The sequence below is a fragment of the Stegodyphus dumicola genome, chromosome X2 (assembly GCF_044657685.1).
Source record: "Stegodyphus dumicola isolate Sdum_Otavi_A_Nest chromosome X2, ASM4465768v1".
Classification (NCBI taxonomy): domain Eukaryota; kingdom Metazoa; phylum Arthropoda; class Arachnida; order Araneae; family Eresidae; genus Stegodyphus; species Stegodyphus dumicola.
The window spans coordinates 55,096,996-55,123,665 of NC_140781.1; the positions used below are offsets into that span (position 1 = coordinate 55,096,996).

At 34.0% G+C, this 26,670-nt stretch overlaps 1 protein-coding gene across 2 annotated transcripts in view; it reads left to right on the forward strand.

Moving 5' to 3' along the window:
* The window catches only part of LOC118193080 (zonadhesin-like), an 83,716-nt gene that overhangs the window by 17,746 nt on the left and 39,300 nt on the right, over positions 1-26,670 (forward strand). For both annotated transcript variants that reach the window (XM_085809187.1, XM_035364118.2), the window contains exons 5-11: positions 23-190; positions 554-745; positions 4,710-4,883; positions 10,930-11,103; positions 20,499-20,666; positions 21,647-21,820; positions 23,773-23,946. In XM_085809187.1, the coding sequence (XP_085665313.1) occupies positions 23-190; positions 554-745; positions 4,710-4,883; positions 10,930-11,103; positions 20,499-20,666; positions 21,647-21,820; positions 23,773-23,946 (1,224 nt within the window). The remainder of the gene's footprint in view (positions 1-22; positions 191-553; positions 746-4,709; positions 4,884-10,929; positions 11,104-20,498; positions 20,667-21,646; positions 21,821-23,772; positions 23,947-26,670) is intronic.

Here is a 26,670-nt window from a genome sequence, read left to right on the forward strand (position 1 = left end):
ATTCATTCTATATTTTTTACAGATGTCATTTGTGGTGATAATGAAGAATATACAGATTGTGTAATTCCTTGCAATGATTGTATAAAAAGGGGTAATTGTCCATATTCGTGTGTTCCCGGTTGCGATTGCAAAATCGGTTACTACAAAAATTCGACAGGAATCTGCATACCTGCATACCAGTGCCCGTTAGGTAAATATTTTTCATAACCTTTTTGAAAACTTTTCCATAAATTCAACAGCCTACAATAAGTCTTTTTATACTATAATTAAATAATTTTAAAAGCGTCAAAACTGAAAGTCTCTTACCTCAAGCTTTTATATTTTCGTACTTTATAGTTTAATATATTTAAATAAAGGACTTAAATATCTAATTTATTTTTATATTTATAAAATTACCAATAAGTATTTACATTTGAAAAATTATGACTGGCATTATTATATTACGTATAGAAAAGGATATTGTAGTAAAAAAAAAAAAAAAAAAAAAAAAAAAAAAACGGTAAGTGAAATTGTTCTATCAGATTGAGCAAATATATATATATTTTTACAACAGTTCCAAGTAAGCAACGCTGCCCGGTAAATGAAGAATACTACAGATGTATGCCCACTTGTAGAAATACCTGTGATACCTATCATGCGCCTGTTGTCCGATGCACAGCGACTTGTCGGTCTGGTTGTTCCTGTAAGCCAGGGCTTGTAAGAAGGAATGATGGGGTGTGTGTTTCACCAGCAGAATGTCCTAAAGGTAATTAATTTCGTATCTTAAGATAAAATGAAAAATAAAACGTGATACCATGATACCAACAGTGAAGTACCGCATAAAACGACAGTTAATAAGTATATCCGCATAAAAATATCTCTGTGCATCTTAAATAGCTTTATATCTCTGAATTATCTTTGATATGCATACATGGACCAAAAACCTTAATCAAAAGACATAAGACAGAAATCCCTCAAATCAAAATAATGAATAATCTTTGAAGATGTATTTTTTCTCACTTTTAGATTAACGCTCAAAAATCTGCATGCTGACCTGAAAGTGGAACTTATTTCTGATTTTCTGCACAGAATAAATGCTCAATTTTATGATAAAGCTATGCAGAACACGTCCGTCGGCTTTACAAATATTTTCGCTTACGAAATACTTGAAGAAGATAGGAATAATAGGCCATCTGCAGCTTTTCTCTTAGATAGCGCAAACACGCAAGGACAAGATCAACATGTGTAACCTTCGGACTCTAATACATTTTCAAGGAGTTTAATTTGAAGAATAAGTTCATTTGGTTACATAAATTAAAACGGTTTAAAAACACCATAAATACGGAAAAATAAATAATAAACACCATAAATACGGAAAAATAAGTTATCAGTAGTTCATCAGGAGTCACAGGACAGATAGCCCTCAAGTACTTTGTCATACTTAAATAAACCGAACCAAACCCAAACAAACCGATGAGAGTCGTTTCCGTCTGAAAAATTATTCTCAGCGCCAGTTGATATGATGAGACGTCGGACACGTTTTATTCCCACTATCACATCTGGAAAGAGACCGTTTGGTTAGTTCTAGCGGGCTTGCATGGCGAGGCATCATGATCAACGGACGGACAAAGGTCCACATTTTTGACAAAGGTTTCACTTACCGGAGATCGTTACTGTGTGGAAGTTATCCTTCTCCACGTGCGTCTTTTCCGAGATACCATTGGTCCCGACTTAGTTTTTATAGATGACAGTGCCCGGCCACACAAGACTCATGATGTTGAGAAGCTTCTGGAAAGTGAAGATATTCACAGTACGGATTGGTCCTGTTTTAAATCCCAATGAACAGGTATGGGATACTTTAGAGAGACGCCTGACGGCACAATTTTACCTTCCGGAGAACACAAGATATCTGAAATAGATGCTGCTTGAAGAATGGGAACTCTTCCCCAAGAGCTTTTACATAATCTGGTATCGAGTATTGATAGACGGTGCAGCGCAACCCTTGCAGTTAGGGGACATTATATCCCTTACATAGTCCAAAGGGACTTTGTCCCTGAAGGACTATTGTTTTCGTTTTGCGATTTTGCGTTGAATCACTATAAATGTCCGTTTCACTTTTTAAACTGTTGTTGCCGAATGTTAGAGTCCTGCATTATATTTGAAGAAATTAAATAATGAAAAATCTGCATAAATGTATGTATATTTCTCGCATTGTGATAAAACAACGGTACATAGAGCCATCGAATTTTGAATGACGTAATCCTCCTACGAATATAGGAATGAGGAAGATCAAATTTGAAATTTGGAATTTGTTTTATTATCGATTTCATATTTTGTAAAACTTTAACGAATTTTTGATTAACAAACTGAAGGCTTTCAAAGCGAGCAATGGCAACACTCTACCGGGAAAAAAAAAAAAAAAAAAAAAAAAAAAAAAAACCTTTTTATCTCCAGCGCGCGGAACTGTGTATCGGAAATTCTAAAGGATATGCTCATTTTAAAGCTATTTTGCGACATTGCTATTGAACTGAATTTTATGGTTTAAGTGCAAAGAACATCATATTTAATAAATGAAAGTAACACACAAAACGTTAAAAAAATCGCCCCTTTGGACCTAATTTAAAATCTGAAAACTTTCAGATTTTTTTTTTTTTTTAACCAACGCCATTCTGTCAATGAAGCCTTTTTCTATTCGTTCCGTACTGTATGCGTCCTATTCATTTTTTGTTACTATACTTTTCTCATCTTTGAAGTATGACAGTCGCCCTCTATAGTATGAATTTCATGTCTCCCAGTTGAGTTTTTGTGGAATTGCAACCAAAATCAGAAAAGATGTTTAAGTTTTGCACACTAGTTTACTTCCAGTTATAAAATTGTTTTAAATGACGCATAGTTTCATATTTTTGTATTTTTTAATTTTAAAAATTAATTTCATATAAAATAATAAATCTAATCTTTTGCATTTTCTCCCTATCTTCATACTATATTTTTGAAAATGTTATACTCATTACCAAATATAAAACATAAAATGTTTGACTCCCGTGCGATAAAATTTTAAAATTTTCGAAATTTTACGTTATTTTAACATGCCTTGAGAGTTCGGTTATTGAATAAATGAAATGATTCGAGGCTTATATCCCCCCCTTAAATGTCATTCAGTGATATCCTTTTGTGATTTACTAGGGTATAACATTCTTCAATAAATAATTTTGTTACAGCTGCCATGTCAATAGAATTTTTATACAAGCTCAGTAAATATTTAACTAATATTGTCATGAAGTTTTATTGCTTTAATTTCAAAATATAATAAGTGTACAAAACTTCCATTAAACAAGCATATTTTTTACTCTTAATTTATGCAATTAATGTTAAGAGCTGGTTTGTGTAAATATTGAAGCTTTTTTATAAAATTCTGTAAATAAAATCTTTTCGGAAAAAATATTAATCAATACCTTTCACGATAATCTGCATAGAAATGCTCATTACTTAATCTGTTAACATGTTCACGCCCGGGCCAATTTTTATGTTCTTCGCCGTGAGGCTGCGCTCGAATTTTTGCCGCGTTTCATCTGGCGGCGCGCGATTATTACCTGTTCAGACCTGTATGCGAGTTGTACGTTTGCTAATAGTATAGTTAGTACTTATTTTGCAAGCTGTGTAACTCTGCGATTTTTTTTCATCTTAACCTCAGATTTCTGCCAATAAGTATAACTAGAAAGGCAGTTAGAATGTTTTTTTTTTTTTTTTTTTTTTTTTTTTTTAATTTTTGCCCTTATAAATAATAGATAACAGGTATATGGAAATAAGTGATTCGTCTGATGAAGCTATCAATAGAAGAAGAAATATCAATAGAAGATATCAATAGAAGAAGAAATATCAATAGAAGAAGAAATATCAATAGAAGATATCAATAGAAGAAATCTAATAACAAAATCGAATACGTAACACCGGTGGTACGCGCCGACCGATAAGACAGACTAGTGCGGGCCACCGGTGGTACGCGCCGCCCGATGTGGCCCGCGCCGGCGTGAATGTGTTAATATAAAAAATATTTCTGGCTGGATGTTTTCCTGAACTGGTATTTTATTTTTAGTTAAGTACAAATAAATGTAAACACTTTGCTCTTCAATTTATGTAGGGCCCTGAATATGATGCAGAACTTTAAAACTAAATATCTCAGTCAGTTTCTGTCGCACAGGAATCACACTTTTTACATTGTGCTTTTTATAGCAATAATATATTCCTAAACATAACTATAAAGACAGGGGGGAACGTATAAAAATGTTAGATTTCGTAATTTAAAAAAAAAATGATTTTTTTTTTAATTTTAAAATGCCAAAAGATAAATATTTCTGTCATTTGAAGCATTTTAGTAATTGGATGTAGTATATCTTTACGACCACCGTTTTCGAAATAAAGACCACACACTCTATCTTTTGCCATCACGTGTCTGACACGTGTGCACACGTCTTTTGCAGTGTGCCTTTTATCCGGTGAAGCCTAATCTTTTTACTCGTGTCAAACGTTAGTTCTGATATGAAGACTAACGCTATATCAGGCTACTACTATCACATCTACTTAACATATTACCAGATGTAGCATAAGGTTTATTGCCCCTTTTCAGTATAAAGAATTGTCTTTTGGGTAATGTGAAGCAAAGTTGCAAATTATTTTAAAAGAAATATTTTTGAAATAACGATTAAAAAATTTAATTATTTTTACCGCTACAGTATGCAAAGAAGATGAAGAATACAAAGAGTGTGGAACAGCTTGCCCTTTCAACTGTACCAACTTTGACAAGAAGTTTCTGTGTACACAACAATGCATTAAGGGTTGTTTCTGCAAACCTGGCTATATACGAGGCCCAGAGGGCACTTGTATTATTCCCAGCAACTGTCCTACTGGTAAGTTTTGAAAAGCATTGCGTTAAAAAAGTAAAACACATTTTAAGTTGTACTTTTAAGATTCTGTTTACCTTTTTGAAAAGATTTTAATTTGCATTTTTAGAATTTGATTTATTTCGTTCGCAGGATCAACCTATTTTGTCCCTTGATCTCTTGCTACATTTTTTTCACTGTAAATACCTACATTTTCAACTCATTCATGCATTGTTACGAAATAATGCCCTTTACTAAATACAAATTACGATTTGGTTTCGATCGTCTGAGTTTCTGTCTGTACATAAACAACGTTTTTAGAAGCATTTCCTTCGTACTGTGCATGTTTCTAAAATTTTAAGATTAGTTTGCGAGAGAAAATTAATTTTCCAAAATTGTGAGAAGATTTAGTAAATTAATGCTAACTATACTGAAACTGTAAGAGAAGATTGTAATAAATTACAAAACATAGTAACGTGTCTGTCAAAATTGTAATTGCAACAAATGACTTATTGCCTGAAATGTCCGAGACTGTATGATTGACGGACATCTTTCTAATATTAATTTAATAGACAGTACAGGGAGCTGAAAATCCTGTTTTCAGTTTCATGAAAGAGCACTGTTTATTTTCCTTTCTAATTCTCCCTTTCAATCTACACGTGATGCCCCCACGTCAGAACTTGAAGATCTTTACACATTAAATTGTGAAAAATAATATATCACCAACTTGGATTGGTGACTCGACGTTGGCCTTGCACACCCAGTCACATTTAGGTGAACAGAATTTAGGTGATAGGAATGGCTTTTAGGTGACTCGTATTAAGAACTGAAATTGTAAAGACCGCTGGTCATTTCAAACCAAGAACCTAGAAAAATCAACAGTGTCTTAGCTGAAATTAACACAGATCTTCTAATTGCCAGAAAGAAGTGCTAACCACTTACACCGCGAAAATGTGCACAAGAGAATGAGCTAATTCTTTATATCATCCCCACTTAAAGGGTGACCGAGGAGAGACGCAAAACCCAGTCGGCCAAACTGAGGTGGTGACGAATTATGATCAACTTTATTTTAGTTCGGGAGCTACTCTATTAGACATAATTAGGCATTTCGGATAAAGAGGGGAGGAAATAAGAAATATCAGCTGTGTTTCGCTGGGCTTTCAACTACGGATCTTCCAGTTGTCAACTGAACATGTACAACTGCACTTACCCTATAAAAGCAAAACGAGCGAATGCAATAATTCGTTTTAGGAAAAAGAACTAAGACACCCTTCTATGTTGTCCTAAGGTGTAATGGTCAGTACTTCGAAGGTCTTGTAATAGTATTACGTCAACTTTAGTTACTAGCCACTTTGTCAAGAATTACGGCATTTCTCCGAGCGTGTTGATATGGGGTAAGTGTTTAATACATCCAGCTAACTACTGGAAGGTGTGTGGCTTGAAATTTGGACCTGCATTAAAGATGTCTTATAGTACCTACTGAGGCTCTTGATGTAGCCGATGACAACTCGTCGGCACTCAGATTTGATCTACTGGATTTCATGCCTGTCCCAAATTGCCATTTAAGTGGGACAGAGTGTAAAGAATTATAACATCCATTTAGCTATTAGAAGATTCGGATTCCAATCTCGGCGAAGACGCAGCAGAGTTTTGAGAGTTTCGTCATTAAAAATGTCTAATAGCTTGCACAAATCGTTCGAAGACCTTACGTTTCTAATTTATTTTACTTCCACAGTATGAAATATACTACTATTATTAAAAGTTTTACGTTAAATAGACAGAATTAAATTCATTTTATTACATGTACCTCTGTAGAGACATTAGGTATTTTTTGGAAGCAGGCAAGATGAAAAATGAGCAACGTTTTCGCCCTGAATCAAACCACGGACCTCTGGAATACGCGCCCAGCGTGCAGACCACTACACCACGAAGGCACGCTAAGAAGGAGGGAGAAATACCTTATATACTCTCCCTTTTAAAGGGGGAATGGGGTTTTTAGGGGACCCAGTCGCCAAATCCTGGGTATGGAGATTCATCATCCACCGCCCTTTTTTTTGTTCGGGCGCCACTGTAGAGACATTAGGTAATTTTTGGAAGCAGGCAAGATGAAAAATGAGCAACGCCTTCGCCAGGAATCGAACCACGGACCTCTGGAATACGCGCCCAGCGTGCAGACCACTACATCGCGAAGGCACGCTAAGAAGGCGGGAGAAATACCTTAAACCTCATATAATCGTGTCTCAGCTAGTGCAGTTTGTTGATAAAAATAACTTACAATGGGGAAATTTACTATATATATATACTAATCATTAAACATGTAGCAAAGCTATTTCTCTTATTTCAACTTTCAGTCCAGTTACTCAGTTTAAACTATTAAGGCAAATTTATATACTGTCCTTCCATAAATCACAGTTGTGCACCATCCGCTGCCAGCGATGAAAAATTGTAGGATGCATTTATTGTTCTATTGACAATTTGAATCGAATGGTCAACTACCTGAAGAATCACCGAGATCTTTCGAAAGTGAATGCTACGAAAGGGCCTTTTTCATCTTTGAATATTTAGGCGTTATTCTTGATCATAAGTTTTGTTGGAAAAATCATATTATGTATTTATTCAATAAGTGTGAAAATATACTTAGAGGACTTAATCGTGTCTCTTGCAATACTTTTGGTTTAAAAGTTAATGTTATTGATATGATTTATAAGCAGGGTATTGTCCCCTTTATTTGCTATGCTTCTAGAGTGTGGGGAACAGCTTTAGAAAAGAAGATTAATTCCCGTATACTTCGCAGAATTCAAAGAAGAATTTTACTAAGAGTTGTGCGTGGCTACAGAACAATTAGCTATGAAGCCTGTTTCGCAATTATAGGATTTCCTCCGATTGACCTTCATGTTTTGAATGACAAAAAGTTTAAAGATACCATCGGCAAATTTATGTTCGATGCCAAGGTGTTGTTTGAAGATCTTCCTCATCCTGCCAATCGTTTGCCAATTCAAACTATCATTTATGACAATTCTGTTGATGATAATTTCCCTGTTGTGTGTTATACAGATGGCAGTAAAATTAATAATCGAGTTGGATTAGCTTATGTCGTTTTCCATAATGGTTCTGAACTGGAATACAAACTCTTTAGAATTCCCAATGAATGCAGTGTTTTCCAAGCCGAATTACTGTGCATTAGTGAGTCAATTAAGTGGATATCTAACAACTGTTCGCTGAGTGCTAAATTTCTTATTCGCACTGATTCTCTTTCATCCTTATTTTCTCTTAGGAATATCTTCTCATATAATAAATTAATTGTGACTTCCCATGCTCTTCTTAAAGACCTTAATAATAAAGGTGTTGATGTTATCTTTTCTCATGTACGTGGCCACACTGGCAATCTAGGAAATGAACGGGCTGATTGGTTGGCAAAACAAGCTACACATCTTCAAGTAATTACTCCAATGATACTTCCTAAGTCATTTTACAAGAACAAAAGTAGGGATGATACAATACTCGAGTGGAATAAACTATACAGGAATTCTACTACTGCCTCTTTGACTAAACTATATTTTCCTTCCATTCCTCACAGACTGAATAATAAACACTTTTTCTGCAATTTTGAAGTTACTCAATTTCTAACTGGACATGGTAAATTCAATTCATATCTGAAGAGATTTAGATTATCTAGTACAGACTTGTGTTCATGCAGTTTCGGGGGAGTGCAAAATGTCGAACATTTGTTGTTCTATTGTTCAAAGCTCAAGGAAGGACGAAAGGAACTCATTTCTAAGTTAAACTCTGTGAATATTTCATTTCCTCCCCCTCTTCATGTTTTTGTTGAACATAAAATGGTTTTCTCTTTTTTCTGTAAATTTATCTCTTACGTATCATCTGTGAATTTGTAAGTTTATTTTATTTTGTGTTGTGTTGTTGTATTTGTTTTTTTTTTTTTTTTACTTACCTCTGTAAGCCTTGTGTAATACTATGTGGTGCACAAGGATATAAAATTTTCAATAAAAAAAAGTCACAGGTACGGTCTTGTGCTTCCCAAACCTTTCGGTTGAACAAATACAAGTGCAAATCGGGGGGACACGAGAATTTCTCCATTGTTTGCCGCATAAACACTATATCCATGCTGCATAAGTACTATACACTTATAAACATCCATACCTTCTCCAGAATTCGAATCCAGCCCCATCAGCTCACTCAGTACCTCAGTACCCAGTACCTCAGTCAGCGTCACTAATCACTATGCCGATAGGGAGGGTTATCGATCGAAGAAATCGAGCATAGCTGAATGCGCTCGAGTATTCTCCTGCAAAATGGTGTGGGATTCTACAGAACTTGTGGCCGCCTCTAGCACATTCTTTCTTTAAGCACTTCCGCTGCTACTCTTTCGAAAAATATTGAAATTAATCTTTATTAGACCGTCAGTTAATGCCAATCGATGGAGGAAAGACAGAACTAAACTATGATTTGAATGCCTTGAATCCTGAACAATGTGCGAGGCCTCTCTCTATTGATAAGAGGCCTTACACAAGAGTAATTCGTCACTGCGCAAAGGCACTAGGGAAAGGTAAACTTTATTCGTAGTTTATTTAATGAACTTTTGCTTCTAAGCCATCATTATTGCCAACGATTGAAGTATTTACAAGTAAAATTCAAATGTTCATTTACTTGATAGAATCTGCTCTTTTCAGGAAAAAAAATAGTCCTGGAGAACGTGAATATTCATTGCTTCTCCATGTTTAAAATATTATATAGTATATAAATATTTTAAAGGAAGGGAAGTTTCTGAAGTGTGTTTAAAATGCTTCAACATTCCTACCTCAAGTGATTTCGTTACAATATTCTTCATCTTCGTCATTTCTTTTGCTACCTGCAGATTCATAAGAAATCATCCCTTAATTCTATTACAACTGGATCACTTTTATGGCTTTCAATGCATGAACAAATTTCGCTTTCTAGAAGCATGATCAGAAACATTTTGCAAGGGAGACTTTCAACAGTTTATAATAATTCTTTGCGTATTTGGTCATTGGACCACCAACTATCCACAGAACTTTGCTTCGTGATATTTAGCCAAAATTTCACAAAGCCTTTTTTGAGGGGGTTGTTTATATGTTTCCAAACAATACCGCTAGGAAAATTGCATATTTGGTATTAAACTGAACTAAGAAGCTCTTAATCAGTGTTTAGTAAATTTTGCGTAAACGAAGTCTTAAGTTTAAAGTTTGGAATAACTTCTTGATTGACAGCTTAGATTAATATCCAGCATCTTGTGAATTTCTAAAGTCACGTATTTCCTTTGTGTACCTTTATCGACGTTCTCATTAAGTTTAAAATCATTCTAAGATAAAATAAATCTAATAAAGATGATAAGTTAGGTTATTTAATTACGGCAAAGCCTCGAGGGCTATCTGCTTAAGGGGAGGGATGCCTTCGTGGAGGACTTTCTAAGGGAAACTGGTTCGTATACACGTTACACATGGGGAAAACCACGAAAACACATATGCAGCCAGCCCGTTTGCGGGATTCGAACCTCGGACCGTTAGCCAGATAGCCCTAGTGTGCTTTGCCATAATTAAATTAACCAACCAAGCCAAACGAACCTCGGACCGAACTACCAGTGTTCCGCGACTTTACCGCTCGGCCGCTGGTGGGCCTCTAATAAAAAAGATATAATAAAGATAAAAAAAAAAAAGAACAATACACAAACGCCATGTTTTGAATAAATAAGTAGCTAAAAACTGCACAAAAAGCAACTTCCAAGCTTTTACGAATGTTGCCGAATGAAATGTATTTAATAGCCCCATCTGATCGCAAAAATGTCGGTGAAAAAGGTTGCCAGAGTATCGAGGATATCAAACCATACAATGCCAAAATTATCAGACTTTTACTTTGTATAAGGCAGCATTGCCCGGCTGCGTTGCGTGAAGTTTCTATAACCACAGTGTTGCCACTATTAATTTCCCACTCTCTAAAAAATTAAGTTATTTCTGTAAATGTAATACGATGAACTAGTATTTCATCTCAGTAACATTACATTAAAATTATTTCATTTCAATTTCTTTTTTCTTTACAGTATGTCAAGCAAATGAGGAATACCAAGCATGCGGTACTGCATGTCCTTTCACTTGTGCCAATTTCAAAAAACCATTCGTATGCACTCAACAATGTATTAAAGGTTGTTTCTGCAAGAGTGGTTTTATCAGAGGTCCTAGTGGAAAATGTATAGATCCTGCCTACTGCCCTAAAGGTAAAAGCTTCATGAAAATATATAAAACCAACTAGCTGTCTACTTGTGGTTTAAATTATTATTATTTGATGAAAACAGCGTAAGTTTTACCATGTGCTTTGTGCTGTGAAGAATACCCGAAAACCTAAATTTTCGTTACCTTCCTGAACTGAAATTTATCTCTGTAAAATTATTTTTGATAATTTTATTTCTATAGTCATAATCTTTCAATTGCTTATTAAATTAATCATTTAAAATAGTTGAACTGATAAACAGCACAAATTTTCAGTTGCTTTTGGCACATTAAAAATTTCTAAGCCCGCCAAATTTTAAGAAGTAAATTTTTATTTCTGCTGTTTTTATGACAAATGATCTTTAAAGGTTTCCACTTTACATCAAATTACAATTCACCAATTTAATAATAAAATATTTATTAAAATTATAATTAAAAAATTCGTTTAATTGTAACGTTTAATTTGTTTTATTGCTTAACATTCAGGTTAAATCAGTAGTAATCAACCTTTCTCGCCTCATGCACCTCTTTCGCCATTGCCAGATCCTTCCCACTCCCTTCTTTCCAAAACTCGAAATTCGGCAGTACATATACTAAATTGGAACGATATACATTTACTTTGATTTAGATTATTTTTTAGAGTGTTTCATAAGTTTAATTACGAAAAGTGCAGAAAAAGTTGATAAATACCAAATCTTGAATAAAAGTAGCTTTTTATATTCAGAAATTAAAAACTGAGTACTTAACAGTTAAATAAAAGACTGACAGCATTCCTCTCCCCTCAAATTCTAAAATCCCCCCCCAGTTGAGAAACCCTCATTTAAATTCAACCTATATTTAATCTTTCATCAAACGTCTTCATAAATTCAACTCCTCAGATGTCTTCATGTTAAGCCCGGATGCTCTCAGCCTTCAGATAAACCAGTGAAAGATCTCCAGTCCTCTGGTTGCGGCTAAACAGTTGTGAGCCCACAGTCGCCGAGAGAGCTGAGCCAGTAAAGTTCGTCCAGGGTTTAAGCTGGCTTGCATAGAATTTTTTTCATAACTTGCATGAATACAATCCAGTTCCTCTCAGTCAGTCAGGTTGCTTTCAAGTGCTTTGCCATAATTAAGTAACCTGAATAAACCTTGAGAAAGAAATCAAATGCCTTTGAATAGTTCTGAGAAATTTTATCTTAAACATATTTATTACCTCCATATCCTGTTAAGGGACATTATTTTCTTAATATGAATAACGAAATATAAAAATACATTTATAAGTTTTTAAGCATGCATAATTATACAGTTTACATAAAATAAATTGCCAAAATAAAGACCTTCACCTGTCTTTTATTTTCGCAACTGTTGGTAGTAGACATATACTTCCAGATGCCAAAAATTTAACGTACTTTAACCTTCGAATTCTTTTTAACTATCTAGTTTATTGAAGTTTTGTATACTTGATATTTTTGTATACTCACTTTTATTAATTACTGTTTTACTTTCCATTCCAGATATTAAAATAATTTAAATAAAACAAAAAATCCCTTTGGTCACAGAATAAAATAGTAATATAAATCGCTCGCAGCATTGTGGCTAGAAATATCACTGATTTTAGATGTTTGTTTTTCTAAATTAGAAAAATAAGGTATAATTAAAATGACCAACTTTAAAAACAATCGCATTAGATTTTTTTTAAATAATATTTTTCGTTCTTGAGACCATAAAATAAACTCTTTTTAACATAAAATTAAAGGTAGCTTTGAAAATTAAAGGTAGCTTTATTTATTCGAGAAGCATAAGATCTGGTCATTTTATACTCACATAGAGTTTATAAAATTGTTCAAATTGTCTTAAAGTTCTGAGTAATGGTTTCAGAGAAATGATACTCGCAATAGGGAAAATTATAGTTCTGAGAAATTTTATCTTAAACATATTTATTACCTCCATGTCCTGTAAAGGGATATTATTTTCTTAATATGAATAACGAAATATAAAAATACATTTAGAAGTTTTTAAGCATGCATAATTATACAGTTTACATAAAATAAATTGCCAAAATAAAGACTTTCACCTGTCTTTATTTTCTCAACTGTTGGTAGTAGACATATACTTCCAGATGCCAAAATGTTTTAAATAATGCAAAGATTCACGTTTGGGCATTTTTAAGTTTAAAATATCAATTTTAGAAAATTATGAAATTCAACTTTTCATACGGTCCTCCGGTCTCTGTACTTATCTTTGGAAAATCTTTATAATCATTATAAAAAATAAAACACAAAATGTTCAACTTCCGTATGACAAAAATTGTTGAGATATTTAAGTTCAAAATTTGGGATATCTGACTTCATTTCCAACTAACCTTAGGGAACCGATTAACAAATTAATCAAAATAATTCGAAGTTGGGTTCTCCGCTTAAAAGCCATTTGGTGATAATCTTTGTAATTTACTAGTGTGAAACATTCTTTAATCTTGTTACAACTGGTATGCCGAAAAAATTTTCGCATAAGTGATTGCGAAAGTTATATATGCGAAGTTGAATATATTTTATTAATGTTCTCATGAGGTTTAATTACTTCAGGAGCTTTATCTAATAGTCATACTAAAATTTCATAAGCTAGAAATGTTTTTAATTTTTATTTCATGCGAATAATGTTAACAGTTAGTTGTGTGCCAATACAGAAGCCTATAGATGTTTTTTCTACAATACCAACTTTATGTTTCTGTGACTGAGATCTGTTGTTTGGGGGGGGGAGGAGTTTTATTTTTTAACATTTTCGCTGTCATGCGAATAATGTTAAGAGTTAGCTGTGTGCCAATACAGAAGCCTATAGATGTTTTTTCTGCAATACCAACTTTATGTTTCTGTGACTGAGATCTGTTTTTTTTTTGTGGGGGGGGGGGAGGATTTTTATTTTTTAACATTTTCGCTGCAGTCTGCACAGAATTGCTCGTCACTTAATCTATTCACATCAGACTCAGTTTTCTAAACTGATACTCTAATTTTAGTTGCGCACAAGTGCAAGTCTTTCATTCTTCAATTTGTGTATGGCCCCTGAATATGATCAGCAACTTCAAAATATAGTATCTCTGTCAATTTTTGTCGTACGGGAGTCAAACTTTTTATATTTTATATAATAGTATAAAATTTACTTATATAAGTAAGTATAGGAACCCTGCGAATGTATAAAGTTAGATTTTGTAATTTTTAAAAAATTGGTCTTTTTAAATTTAGAAATTCCAAAATTGGAATATTTGCTTCATTTGAAACATTTTTGTAACCGGGAGTATACGTCTATGACAAATGGTTGTGAAAATAAAGGTGGAGTAAGGACTTTTAGCAGGACCAGCCCGTACGTTATTGTAATTTTGACTAATAGCAGACCGCTATTTATTTTATTTTATTTTGATTTTAATTTTGTATTGCTCGGAGTTGCATTTACCTTTTTTACACCTAATGTGTTTCTCTGCGGACGCGTCGGGAAAAAGGAACAGAGAATTGAAGCTCCAAAAAGATTTTTTCGGGACAATTCATATTTATTAAAAAAATTTTTTTTCATCAAACAAAAGCTTCAATGGTCTGTTTCGGCGAAACGCGTAATGGTATTTGGCCTAATTCGACATTCAACCATTTTTCCCTTGATTGTTTCCGATTGGGCTAATTTACCATTTTCCGCTTTGTAATTATTGTAATTTTTGTAATTTTGCAATTTATGTTTCAATTAATTTTATTTTGTTTTTACTTGTTCCGTCGATCTATTTTTTTATATGTATTAACTTTTCACGTGTCACAACGGTCAGATTAGTTTTTTCGTGCATTCACATGTTTTCCAACATTGATTTTAAACAGTTTTATTTCGCTTGTAGGCAGTTTTTTCTTTTTTCCATGTTAATAATTTTTTTTTAAAAATTTCTTCTATGTTAATATTTTAGTAATCCTGCGTTGAACTATTTCGTGGAGCTACAGCTCCTGGTAACTTTTTAGCAAGCTCGCTACAATTTTTCTACCTATTATTTCATATGTTTGCAGCATTTTGCGCAAAAAATTTTTAAGACCAAATAGGTCTTACGTTTCATTACTTGTTAGCTTTTCAATTTCTGTTTCGATTATATATATATATATATGTAAGATATTAACAAAATATGATAGCTGTTTCAAAAAAATAATTGGCGACCTCAAAATTAACATTTTTATATGCAAAATTATTTTGAAACAACTTATCTAATGTAAGATTTTTACGTACCTGTTTTCCAAACTGATAAACTTGATAATAATAAAAATTCAATTGTAATTTAAACAATGAAACGCAGGGTGAAGATAGTAATAAATAATTCATATTTTAATTTACCACATTAAAATATTATATCATTAGTGAGTTTATCTATTGTACATATTTTAATAATTTTTTCTACAGGAATCTGACTAGATAGAGAAAATAACTTATTATTATATTTATCTTTGATTTCTTGAAAATTTTTATCAATACTCTTAGAAATATTATAAGGTAAAATGTTTACGTGAGAACCGGTGTCGATAACGGCTGAAACAGTTTGTTGTCCTATTCGGACATTAACTTTAAAATAAGATCGTTTCTTTTCTACACGTTTAGGCATTGTATTACAATAATTTAAAGACGGACTTTGTTGATAACTAAGCGGCCTGTAGGGATATCGAATAGGCCGTGAATGTGCTTGTTGATAACTAAAAGGCCTGTACGGAAATTGAGAAGGTCGAGATCTCACACTTCTAAAATTTTGATTTTGATTCGGTTGAAATTGATTAGTTTACGTCGGATTAATAAATCGGTAGTCACTTCTTGAATTTTCTAATCCATCCAGCGGCACTGACACTGGGAACAATTTTCTCGCGATGTCTATCCACGGTTTTGATGTATTTATTTTCTGGACGGTGAGCAGCATCATCTGAGCTTCCGGTAATCCTTGGTTAAGTGCCTCAACCATTGTGGAATCGTTTAGTTTCAACGTAGATCCAAATTTTAATTTTAATTGTTACGAAACTACAGGTCAATATTGTTAAATTTATCGTAAGTAATAGACACAAAATCATTAAAAGTCACTGTCTCTACACTGGAAAAGTACGTCTGGAAATTCTCTTTCACTACTTCCCAAACTTTTTCTAAGCAGTCTCTTAAGTAAAATGCTTTGGATCCGTTAAAAATTGGAAATTGAAATTTTGCAGCATCAGTTGTAACTGTTGATTCTGTATTTGTTGCCATTTTACTTTTAAATCTTGTATTCATATAATTTTGAATATGAAATAAATACTAAAAAATTTTTCACATTACACTTGAAAAACGCATAATTTCGGAGCCGAGGTAAAACAGCAAAGCACAGGAGAGCAGATGTCGACGCACTGACCTTGAACCACTTTTGCAGTAGACGTTGAAAACTAGATGAAGCGCATTAAATAATCCACAGGAGCTTTTTCCCACACAGAATAACGTCCTGTCGACTAAATAAATAACTGTGATATTTCGGCATCAAAGTTCAGGCATGGTTTGCCGAAATATCACATACATATATATATAAATAAATATATTAAAAAATATATTTCTACACAACGTTCATTTAAAAATATTGCCTACATAATCATCATAATTTTAATTGAGACAGTACAATAACACCTGCTGAAATTTTCAAGCGCTTTCAACTTTAATTACAGTTCTAAAATTTCATATGTCAGAAGCACAATAATTGGCCAATTTCTTTAAATTATAATCAGGCATTTAAGGGAGATCATGCATGCAAGAAGGAAAATCATATTTTTAATCCAAAGGGGGTTTGTCCCTAAAGGACTATTGTTTTCGTTTTGAGATTTTGCGTTGAAAACTTTGAAAGGCTGTATCACTTTTCAAATCGTTGCCACCAAATACTAACGCCCTGTATTATATTTGAAGAAATTAAATAATGAAGAATCTGCACAAATGTATGTATGTTTCTCGCATTGTGATAAAACAACAGTACCTACAGCGTCCCAATTTTGAAGGACGTAATCCTTCTGCGAATATGGGCATCTGAAAGCCCAAATTTGAAATTTGGAATTTGTTTTATTATCGATTTCATACTTTGTAAACATTTAGTGAATTTTTTATTAACAAGCTCAATGATTTAAAGGCGAGCAATGGCAACACTACACGAGGGGGGGGAACATTTTTATCTCCAGCTGGCGGAACTGTTTATCGGAAATTCTAAAGATATGCTCATTTTAAAATTATTTGCGACATTGCCGTTGAACTGAATTTTATGGTTTAAGTGCAAAGGACATGATATTTAATAAATAAAGGTAACATACAAAACGTTAAAAAAACGCCTCTTTGGACGTAATTTAAAATCTGAAACCTTTAAGATATTTTGTGTTGAAATTATAATTGAAAAATGAACCTTGAAGAAATACCTTGAAATTTTGTAAGCACATTACGTCAATGATATATAGTTTTACGGATTTTATATTTAAATAGCTAATGTTAGTAGAGTTATAAATTAAATTGTTTTATTCCCCGTGCAGTGCAGCACGTGACGAATATTAAGAGAAAGTTAAGCCGGAAAATTTTAAATACAAGTGCGCGTGCATTTAACATGTAATAGATAAATATCTCTTTTTGATTTCGAGAAATTGCTAGAACAATCTCGTGCGAGATTTAAAAAGCTTATATAAAGGAGGAAAACCTCTCAATTCAGTAGTTATTTTAGGAGTTTTGTTTAGAAAACTGCTGATGTTTACTATAGCAAATTCGCGGTGAAATCGGACTAGCTTTCTCTATTTTGACTTTGTTCTCATGAACGTTATTTAGTAGTTTAAAAGATAACTACTGGGAGATATTGGGATGTTGTACGAATATTAAGGAAATTTAAGCATTTTGTTTTATTTGTTGTGATAATAATAAATTTTATTCATTTTTCTTCGGACTTGTGCATTCAATTCATAACGAACCCATACGCACACAACAATATATGTATCATTGAAGGCTGTACTTGTGTGTAAGATAAAAATATGAAAAACTTATGTGTGAAAATGAATGAACATCCGACTTATGTGTAAGATAAGAAATACGAAAACAAACTTCTAATTTTAATTGTCTATAACCTTTTTTATTTAATTTGGGGGACTTCCTCTCTGTATCTTAAAAATAGCGCTATAAGTCTAAACTGCATCATTCCAATTAATCATGAGATTCTACGGAACGCTTAATGCAGATACCTCTTGCCCAATCAAATAATTGTAAAGCAAAACTTTTTTTTAACTCAAACTGTGATTCTTTTATTTTATGTTATTATGTAACGTGGAAAGATCTCGAATTTGGGAGAACAGATGAATTTAGGGGGGGGGAGAACATAAAATCTAGAATAGTTAATTTCAATCGCCAATCATTCTTAAGGCAGCCATCGTATTTTGTTATATCTTATATATGAAGCTAGGGAAAGGAATGGCGTAGTTGTTTTGCAAAGAGTATTTATACTAAGTAGATGCAGAAAGTACTCGAAATTGTGATTGATAAATTTTAGGTTGTTATGTAACATGAAAAGATCTCAAATTTGGGAGAATAGATAAATTTAAGGAGGTTAACATAAAATCTATTATGGTTAATTTTGAGGTCTCCAATCATTCTTAAAGCAGCCATCGTTTTTTGTTTTATCTTACATACATATATATATGCATAGATAGATATTCTAATAAGCTAACTTTTCAACTTTTCTATCACGCATATCTATCTTTTTCTATACGCAAGGTTTTAATGTGTAAGTCAGTAAATTTAATATGAAGAAATTTACTGCAACACAAATAAGCCTAACCCTTTAAATGGCAAAAGCTTATAATTATTTTTTACCATAGCTTTGTTTATGGAGCAAATTTTTGCATGGGTATATTTTAAAATGTTTGTAAGAAACAGAACTTTAATATAAATAAAAGTATATTTCGATTTTATTTTAATTATCCGACCTCCTTAAATATTTGTCATATGCATCTCAGTAACAAACGAAATAATCGCACATCTTTTCTGTTTCTTTAAATTTGAAAAATATTACAGTTAGTTTTAGAATCGATAAGTATAAATGCTACTGAGACAGTAATCTCACAAAGAACAATATTGCCTGCGAATTATAGTTAGAAAAATGTCTTTTATAACCCCCTTCCCCCAAAACACAAATGCTTTCAGATTATCAACTGTAATATAATTGATTACAAATACGAGTATTTTATTTTTACGTTTTAAACTTCAGTCTTTCCAAATACAATTAAGACTGAATATATTGCATTGTAGAGTCATTAGGATTTTTGAAGCAAGAAACGCGAAAAATGAGCAATGCCCTCGCCGTTTCTCGAACCTGGATTTCTCGAATATGCGCGGAGTGTGCTACCGTTACACCACGAAGGCATCCAGAAAGAAGAAAGAAAATACTTTATATACTCCCCCTTTTAAAGGGCCACTGGGGATTAGGGAACCCATTCGCCAAATTTTGGTGGTGAAGAATCTTCATCCATCACCTTTTTTCTTAGTTCGGGCGTCACTATAAAGTTCTTAGGATTTCTGAAGTAGGTGTTGGTGTATGGTGTATTTAATTATGGCAAAGCACACGAGGGCTATCTGCCTAAGGGGAGGGATGCCTTTCGTGGAGGACTTTCTAAGGGAAACTGGCTCGTATACACGTTACACATGGGGAAAACCACGAAAACGCCCATGCAGCCAGCCCGTTCGCGGGATTCGAACCTCGGACCGAACTACCAGTGTTCAGCGACTTTACCGCTCGGCCGCTGGTGGGCTTCTGAAGTAGGAAACATAAAAAATGAGCAATACCCTCGACGGGACTTGAACCCGAACTTCTCGAATACGCGCCGAGTGTGAACCACAAAGGCATGCAGAAAGGAGGGAGAAAATACATTATAGCATTATATTCAGGCCTGATCAGACCTCAGCAATTTAGATTGACAGACTGATATCTTTAGCCGTAAAATGACATCCTTGATATAATAGTATTGTTAGTCAAATAAATCTACAACAATTATAGTTGTTTTTTTCTTTTTTCGTAACTGGTTATTAGCTTTGAAACGTTCTTTGCAATGGCGTTTAGGAACGCAGGTAAGGAGATATTCGTTGTCATGGTTAAATGATAAGTATATGAGAATACTCGGACGGGAGGGGGACTATTAAATTTTACTTCATTTGATTTTAGAGACTTGTAGAAGTGGTAAATTAAATAAAACTTAGCACCTGTTTTATGTTTCGTATTCCCTTTATCTTTCGATGTATGAAACAACACCTCTGTCTAATCTTACGCCAATTCTTCCTTGTTTTCTTTCGTTCTCACTTTTGATTTTCCCTTTCGAAGCGGAAATATCGCTAATCACTTTTCTTAAATGTCTCATTCCAGTTCATGCTTGCATTACATTAATTGTTCTTGCAGAGTGCAAAGAAAATGAAGAATATACTGAATGTGGTTCTGCGTGTCCTCCCACTTGCTCGAATCAAACTACTACTTGTTCTCAACAATGTATCAAAGGTTGCTTTTGTAAACCTGGCTACGTCAGAAATCCTGATGGACAGTGCATATTGCCCAGATTTTGTCCTGTGGGTAAGATTTTTATAATATTTAAACAAAAGTGAGAGGAAGGAATAGAAATATAAAGCTGCAGTTTCTACATTTAAATTTCTACTGATTCAATTTAGTTTAAAAAGTATATTTTACAGAATTCTAAAACGTAATAGTGGTCACAGACACAGAAGATGTTTCTTAAAGTACTACTGACTTACTCGTGGTTTAAGAAGTCAAATGTGGCAATTTTCGTTTAGAACTCAATTGAAACAGGCTGAAGTCAATAACTAAACATATTTTAGATAAATTTTAATTATATCTAAGCGCCAGTTTTCTACCGGCTCGCAAGATGACGGGATTCATAGAACTTATTATAAGTAACGGAAAAAAAAAAAAAAAAAAAAAAAAAAAAAACACCTCTTTTATTAAAAGTTTTCAACGTACTTGAAAATAGAGAAAGTTTTATTTTAATTGCGAGATCACAAATCCTGTGACTTATCTCACTTGTCTGACAGCAACATCAAAATAATCCCACAAATTAATCCTGCTATTTGGAGTGCCCTCATGCCGAACAGACACTATACCTTCCATGTTTTCCTTGGATTCGAACCCGGGCCCTTCGGTATCGAAGTAGGCTCCGCTAGCCACAATATCGTCTGGGCGGCCCACAAAACGTTTTTCTGAATTACAACATAAATTACAAAATTAGAAACTTCCTGTTTCCTCTAATGCTAGTTAAATTTGGCAGATAAAAATCATATTCATATTTTTTTCATAATAAGTCATTTAGGGAATATACTAGATTTTTCAGTCATGAATAAGTGGTACATCCTAAAAGTAGCTGTTTATTTAACCTCTCCTTATGTTGTAATATAAACATTTTTGATTAAGTAAACTAAGAGGTAAATTCTTTTCTTTTCCCCTTAGTTAACTTACCTTAGTTATCTTTAGAGGTTTGTTATTAAATAAGCAAACTAAAAGGTACTAAATGTCAATTTAAATTTTACAAATCTCCTCAGAATGCAAAGCCAATGAAGATTATAGACAGTGTGGTTCTACATGTCCCCCTACCTGTGATACATACCGTAATCCTATTGCTTGTATCGAGAAGTGTGTTCAAGGCTGTTTCTGTAAAGCTGGCTTTGTAAGAGATCCACATGGAAATTGTGTATTGCCGAGCAACTGCCCTATAGGTAAGCATTAACATATGATTTTGAGATAAACAAATTTTAAGCGAAGTTTCAAAATAAACGCAAATAATGAATAATAATAATATTGTTAGTATATTTCTGAGAAAAAAAGGAATTATATAGATATAAGAAAATCAGAATGTGGGATTCCGATAAGATCACCGAATTATATTGTGAATCAGGATAATTTATACACCACTGATATAGAGCAGAGGTTCTCAGCAGGGAGGGGGGAATTTGATAGTTTCAAGGAGAAACTCGGTCAGCATTTTGCTTCGCTATTAATTTTTTAGAATATGAAATTAGAAAATTACAGGGTGGTCATAAAAAAAAACTTCTCCCATACATGAATCCATAGCAGTCCATCAAAATGAAATTCAGATATTGTTATTTGAAAGTATGCGCTGAAGATTGTGATGATTTAAAACAATACAGCTTTCACGATTACCGTTACAGTGAAAAGATTTCGAAAAGCAACACCCACTTTTTTCTGAGCAAACTTATAAATGCAATAAAATGCCATGGAACGATACGCGTATGACAAAAAATTGCCGGTGTAAAATATTTGCAAAAAAAGAGCATTGTAAAGGACCAATGACAACAGTAGAGAAGAAAATGGGAACAAAACTTTTATTGGAATTACAAATTTTTCAGCGTGTACAGCACTTCAAAGTACAGTAATCTCCCGTATCTTTGCAGGTTTTGGGCCACCACAACCCCCTACCTCACTCCGATGGATTTCTAATGCTGGGGTTATCTGAAATCTAAAATGTACGCATCAGATCCACGGGATTAGTCATTATAAGGTGCCATAAAACGTGAAGTTATACAGATTCCTCCTGCGATGTTACGTTAGTCATTGTTGTTAGCAGTCTCCCGCATGCAATGAGTTATCATCTGAGAAAGTGGGCACGTTAAAAGTTTGTAATTCCAATAAAAAGGATTTCCCCTCTTTTTTCTTATGTTGTCACTGGTCCTTTATAATGCTTTTCTTTGCAAATGTTTTACACCGGCAATTTTCGTCTCACTTGTATCGTTTCAACGCCGTTTATCGTTTTTCGATGCTCTGATCCGTTAGCTCATGTAAAAAGTGGTGTTGAATTTCGAAAATTGCGAAATGTTTTAACTGTAACCGTAACCGTGAGAGCTCGGTTGTTTTAAATCATCATAACATCGAACGCATATCTTCAAATTCAATCTGTTATTTGGTTTTGGTTGGCTGAACGGATATTCCACTAGGAGTTCTCATGTATGTTAAGTGTTTTTTATGACCACCCTGTACTTTTATTCAGGCTTTGGTATTTATCAACATTTTCTGCACTTTTTGTTGTTTAATTTATAAAATATATTTAAAAAATATATATCTAAATAAATGTATGTAAAATTTTTCAAGTTTAAGAAAGGAGGGGGCGGCGGATGATCTTCTAGTGATATACTGAAAGGAGAGCATTGGGCAGAAAGGTTTCAGAGCCACTGATACAGAGACTTAATAGTTTTGATGAAAAATTAACGTGCAATGGAATTCGCCCTTCCCTTAAACGGCTTTGGAAAGTATGAATATTCTAGTAGCAATGTAATTGATTATTCTAACTTTACTACTCCGTTTTCCATTACTTGGTAGCAAAACCAAGCTCAATATATCAGTTTGCTTCTGATAACTAATAAGAACTGAGCTGTAAATAAAGTAAAAAATCCATATTTAATTGAAACTATTTAATATACCCTGCTACCGTTAAAATTGCACCATCTTGAATAAAAGCGTAACAAATCTGAAATCTGCATGATAGGTAGTGAGGCCTACACTTATGGTTAAACATTATCATTAGCAACCTACCTGATGTAAATATAATTTGTTTTCTTTCTAGATGAAATATAATAAAATTCTTATGCATGTGAAAAATTTTTTAGTATCCTTAACACATACATTTATAACTGTTGTCACTTATTTACAACAGTGTGCAATGAAAATGAAGAATACCATGAGTGTGGTAGTGCCTGCCCACGAACATGCAACAACACTTTGGAGCTAACTAAATGTCAAGAGCGCTGCGTGAAGGGCTGTTTCTGCAAACCTAGTTATGTCAGAGGACCACAAGGAAGCTGTATATTGCCTAGCTCCTGTCCAATGAGTAAGCATTCAGGCGTCCTAAAATATTATGACTCATATTCTTGTACGTTTCATTTTCTCAAAAGCGATTACTAAGCATTCCTTCCCCCTCCAAAATCCACTGGTGTGTTACTTCTTCCACTGTTTTCACTAGCTTTTAGTTATACTCTTTTGCCTTCTGAAAATAATTCGACCTTATATCTTCAGATATTACATTCCCTTTATAATCTAAGATATTAGTAATGTCATTCTCGTAGGTAATGCATATATGGAACAGCCAGTATTCTAATTTCCTCAGTGGAGATGTTAGGAATAAAATACTACATAAGTTCCAAGGGATGGGTAAAGACTCCAGTTAATTTTGGCTTATAGAAGAAAGTAATGACAACTCTCTATGAAATCTTTCGCGAGAGGGATTTCAGTGCGAAATTTTCATCCATTAAGATGAATTAGATCACCTATCCAGAAACTAAGTATATCGTACTAATAGCTGATCCTATTACTTAAATCTAAATATTCATGATATGAGAAGTCTGGGATTCGAAGCGATTGTTAATAGGATGATAAAATATCTCCCTCTCAAAATAATATTCGAGATCCCAAAAATTATTATTTTGATCCTCATTTGCAGAGTGATAAAAAATTGGGCACGTAAAATTTTCAAAAAACGGGAAAACTCCACAATGGATATTAATGGCAAACTGTTTCAGTGGATGACACCTCTATGCTGTTACCAGTAATACATCACTTGAAATTTCAAATTCCATTTTATGTTATTAGCTAATGACCATTTCTCTGCTGGAATTAGGAAAGGAGTTTTATGGAGTAGAATGCATTTTTATGATTGAGCGTTACTTCCCAACGCATTTTTAACGAAGAGATGTTGAAACTTTTAAAGGCACTTTTCCTAACGTTAGGGAACCTAACAAAATGATTTCCAACTAGGTAACCTGATTTCGAGAAAGTTTAACCGTTCATCATGAGAAACGAAGTAGCCACCCGTCTCTCCTGAGTTTGAAAAAAACAGATGAAGTCAGGAACAAAACGTTGCAGTATTTGCAATCACCAACAAAGAGGGTGACAGGGATGGCATCGCAATCAAAATTATGCGTTCTCAGTCATAACAATTAATTCTGTTTGGGGAAACTCATCTCCGTTTTGCACCAAACAAGGCGTTTTTTAAATTAACAGTATAAATTGCAAATGAAATTTTGAAATTTCAAGGGGCATATTGCTTACAACAGTATAGAGTTATCATACACTGAAACACTTTGCCATTAATATCCAGTCTTGAACTTCCACATTTTTTGAAATTTTAACATGCACGGCTTGTGGATCACCCTGTATAAGTGACCTTAATCGTCTCCTGACCCTTAATCGTCTGCGAAGCTACGCCTAGTATTAAAGCATTCAGCAGCAATTTGGCTTTCAGAAAGATTTTCCATATCACGTCGGCAACACCAAGTGGCTGAATTTATCTCTTCTGGATCATTTGAAAAGTAATCAACGGCTAAGCTGAGTTTAGCAGCAGATATTCTTAACTCTTAGGTCTTCAGAACAGAAACATCACAGATCAACCATGCCCTCATCTCAGACCGAACCACAGATCTTCCATTTGCCAGCTGGATGGTGTTGTTATGACTTATCTCACTTGTCTGATAATACAATCAGATCAAGTTCACGAATTTTATCGAGGCGAGAAGTGCAGGATTACGTCTGTCGTTAGCATGGTCCTTGGGTATATTCTGATGGTATGCTTCAATTCCAGTTTTGAAGATATCTCCCATTTTTTCCCCTTACCATTAAACTCGTATGAGGGGTCTTTCAGCTCGCCATGTGCACTGCCCTCCAAAAGTTAAGGAACAGCATGTTTTTCAAAGCTCATTATTACAAAAATGTCACTAACATTTAAATTCACAGTTTACATGCATGATGGTAAACGAAGTTTAAGAAAATATATGCAAAAACAATAGCTTCAACTTTTATTTTATAGAAATGAATACTTATATAGGAGTTTGAGTAAATAAATGCAAAAATTGCAAGTTTTGTTCACGAGATCGCATGGATGGAAATGGCGATGTCACAAGATGCTGCTGCTAGACGTCTCAATGTCTCTCGTAGTGTGGCCTCCCCCTACTATGGAATCACATTCAGTCCGAGGGTTCTGTGTCTAGGAAACATGTTCTAGGCAAACCAAGAATTACAACACCTGCAGGAGACCGTTATTTAGCTATTTCGCTCGAAGCAGAAGCAACATTACTGTGCCTCAGCTTATGGCACATGATTTAGTGGCAACTGGAACAAGAATCTCAGTTGCTATAGTACGCGGACGCCTGCACAATACAGGTGTGTATGCTAGATGATAAGATGTTTGTGTCCTCTTAACCCGAGGACACAAAGGTGCACATTTATGTTGGGCAGGAGAACACGTCCCTTGGACCAGTTAACAACTGGCGTCTGTTCTCTTCACAGACGAGTCCAGGATCACCTTGGAGAATGATTCAGGTCTGGAGGAAATAACGCACCAGTTACAAATCCCACACTGTGGAAAGACACAGTTTTAGAGGTGATGGAGATCTCTCTCCTCAGTGATCACACTGACCTGCATGTTTTCCATAACCTGCACGCTTCATCAGTATGTCCGTCCATAAGCCACTGCTACTGGTCCTGGGTTTCTTTTGATGGACGACAATGTGCAACCGCACGGAACACGAGTTGCTGAAGAATATCTTGAGAGTCACGGTAT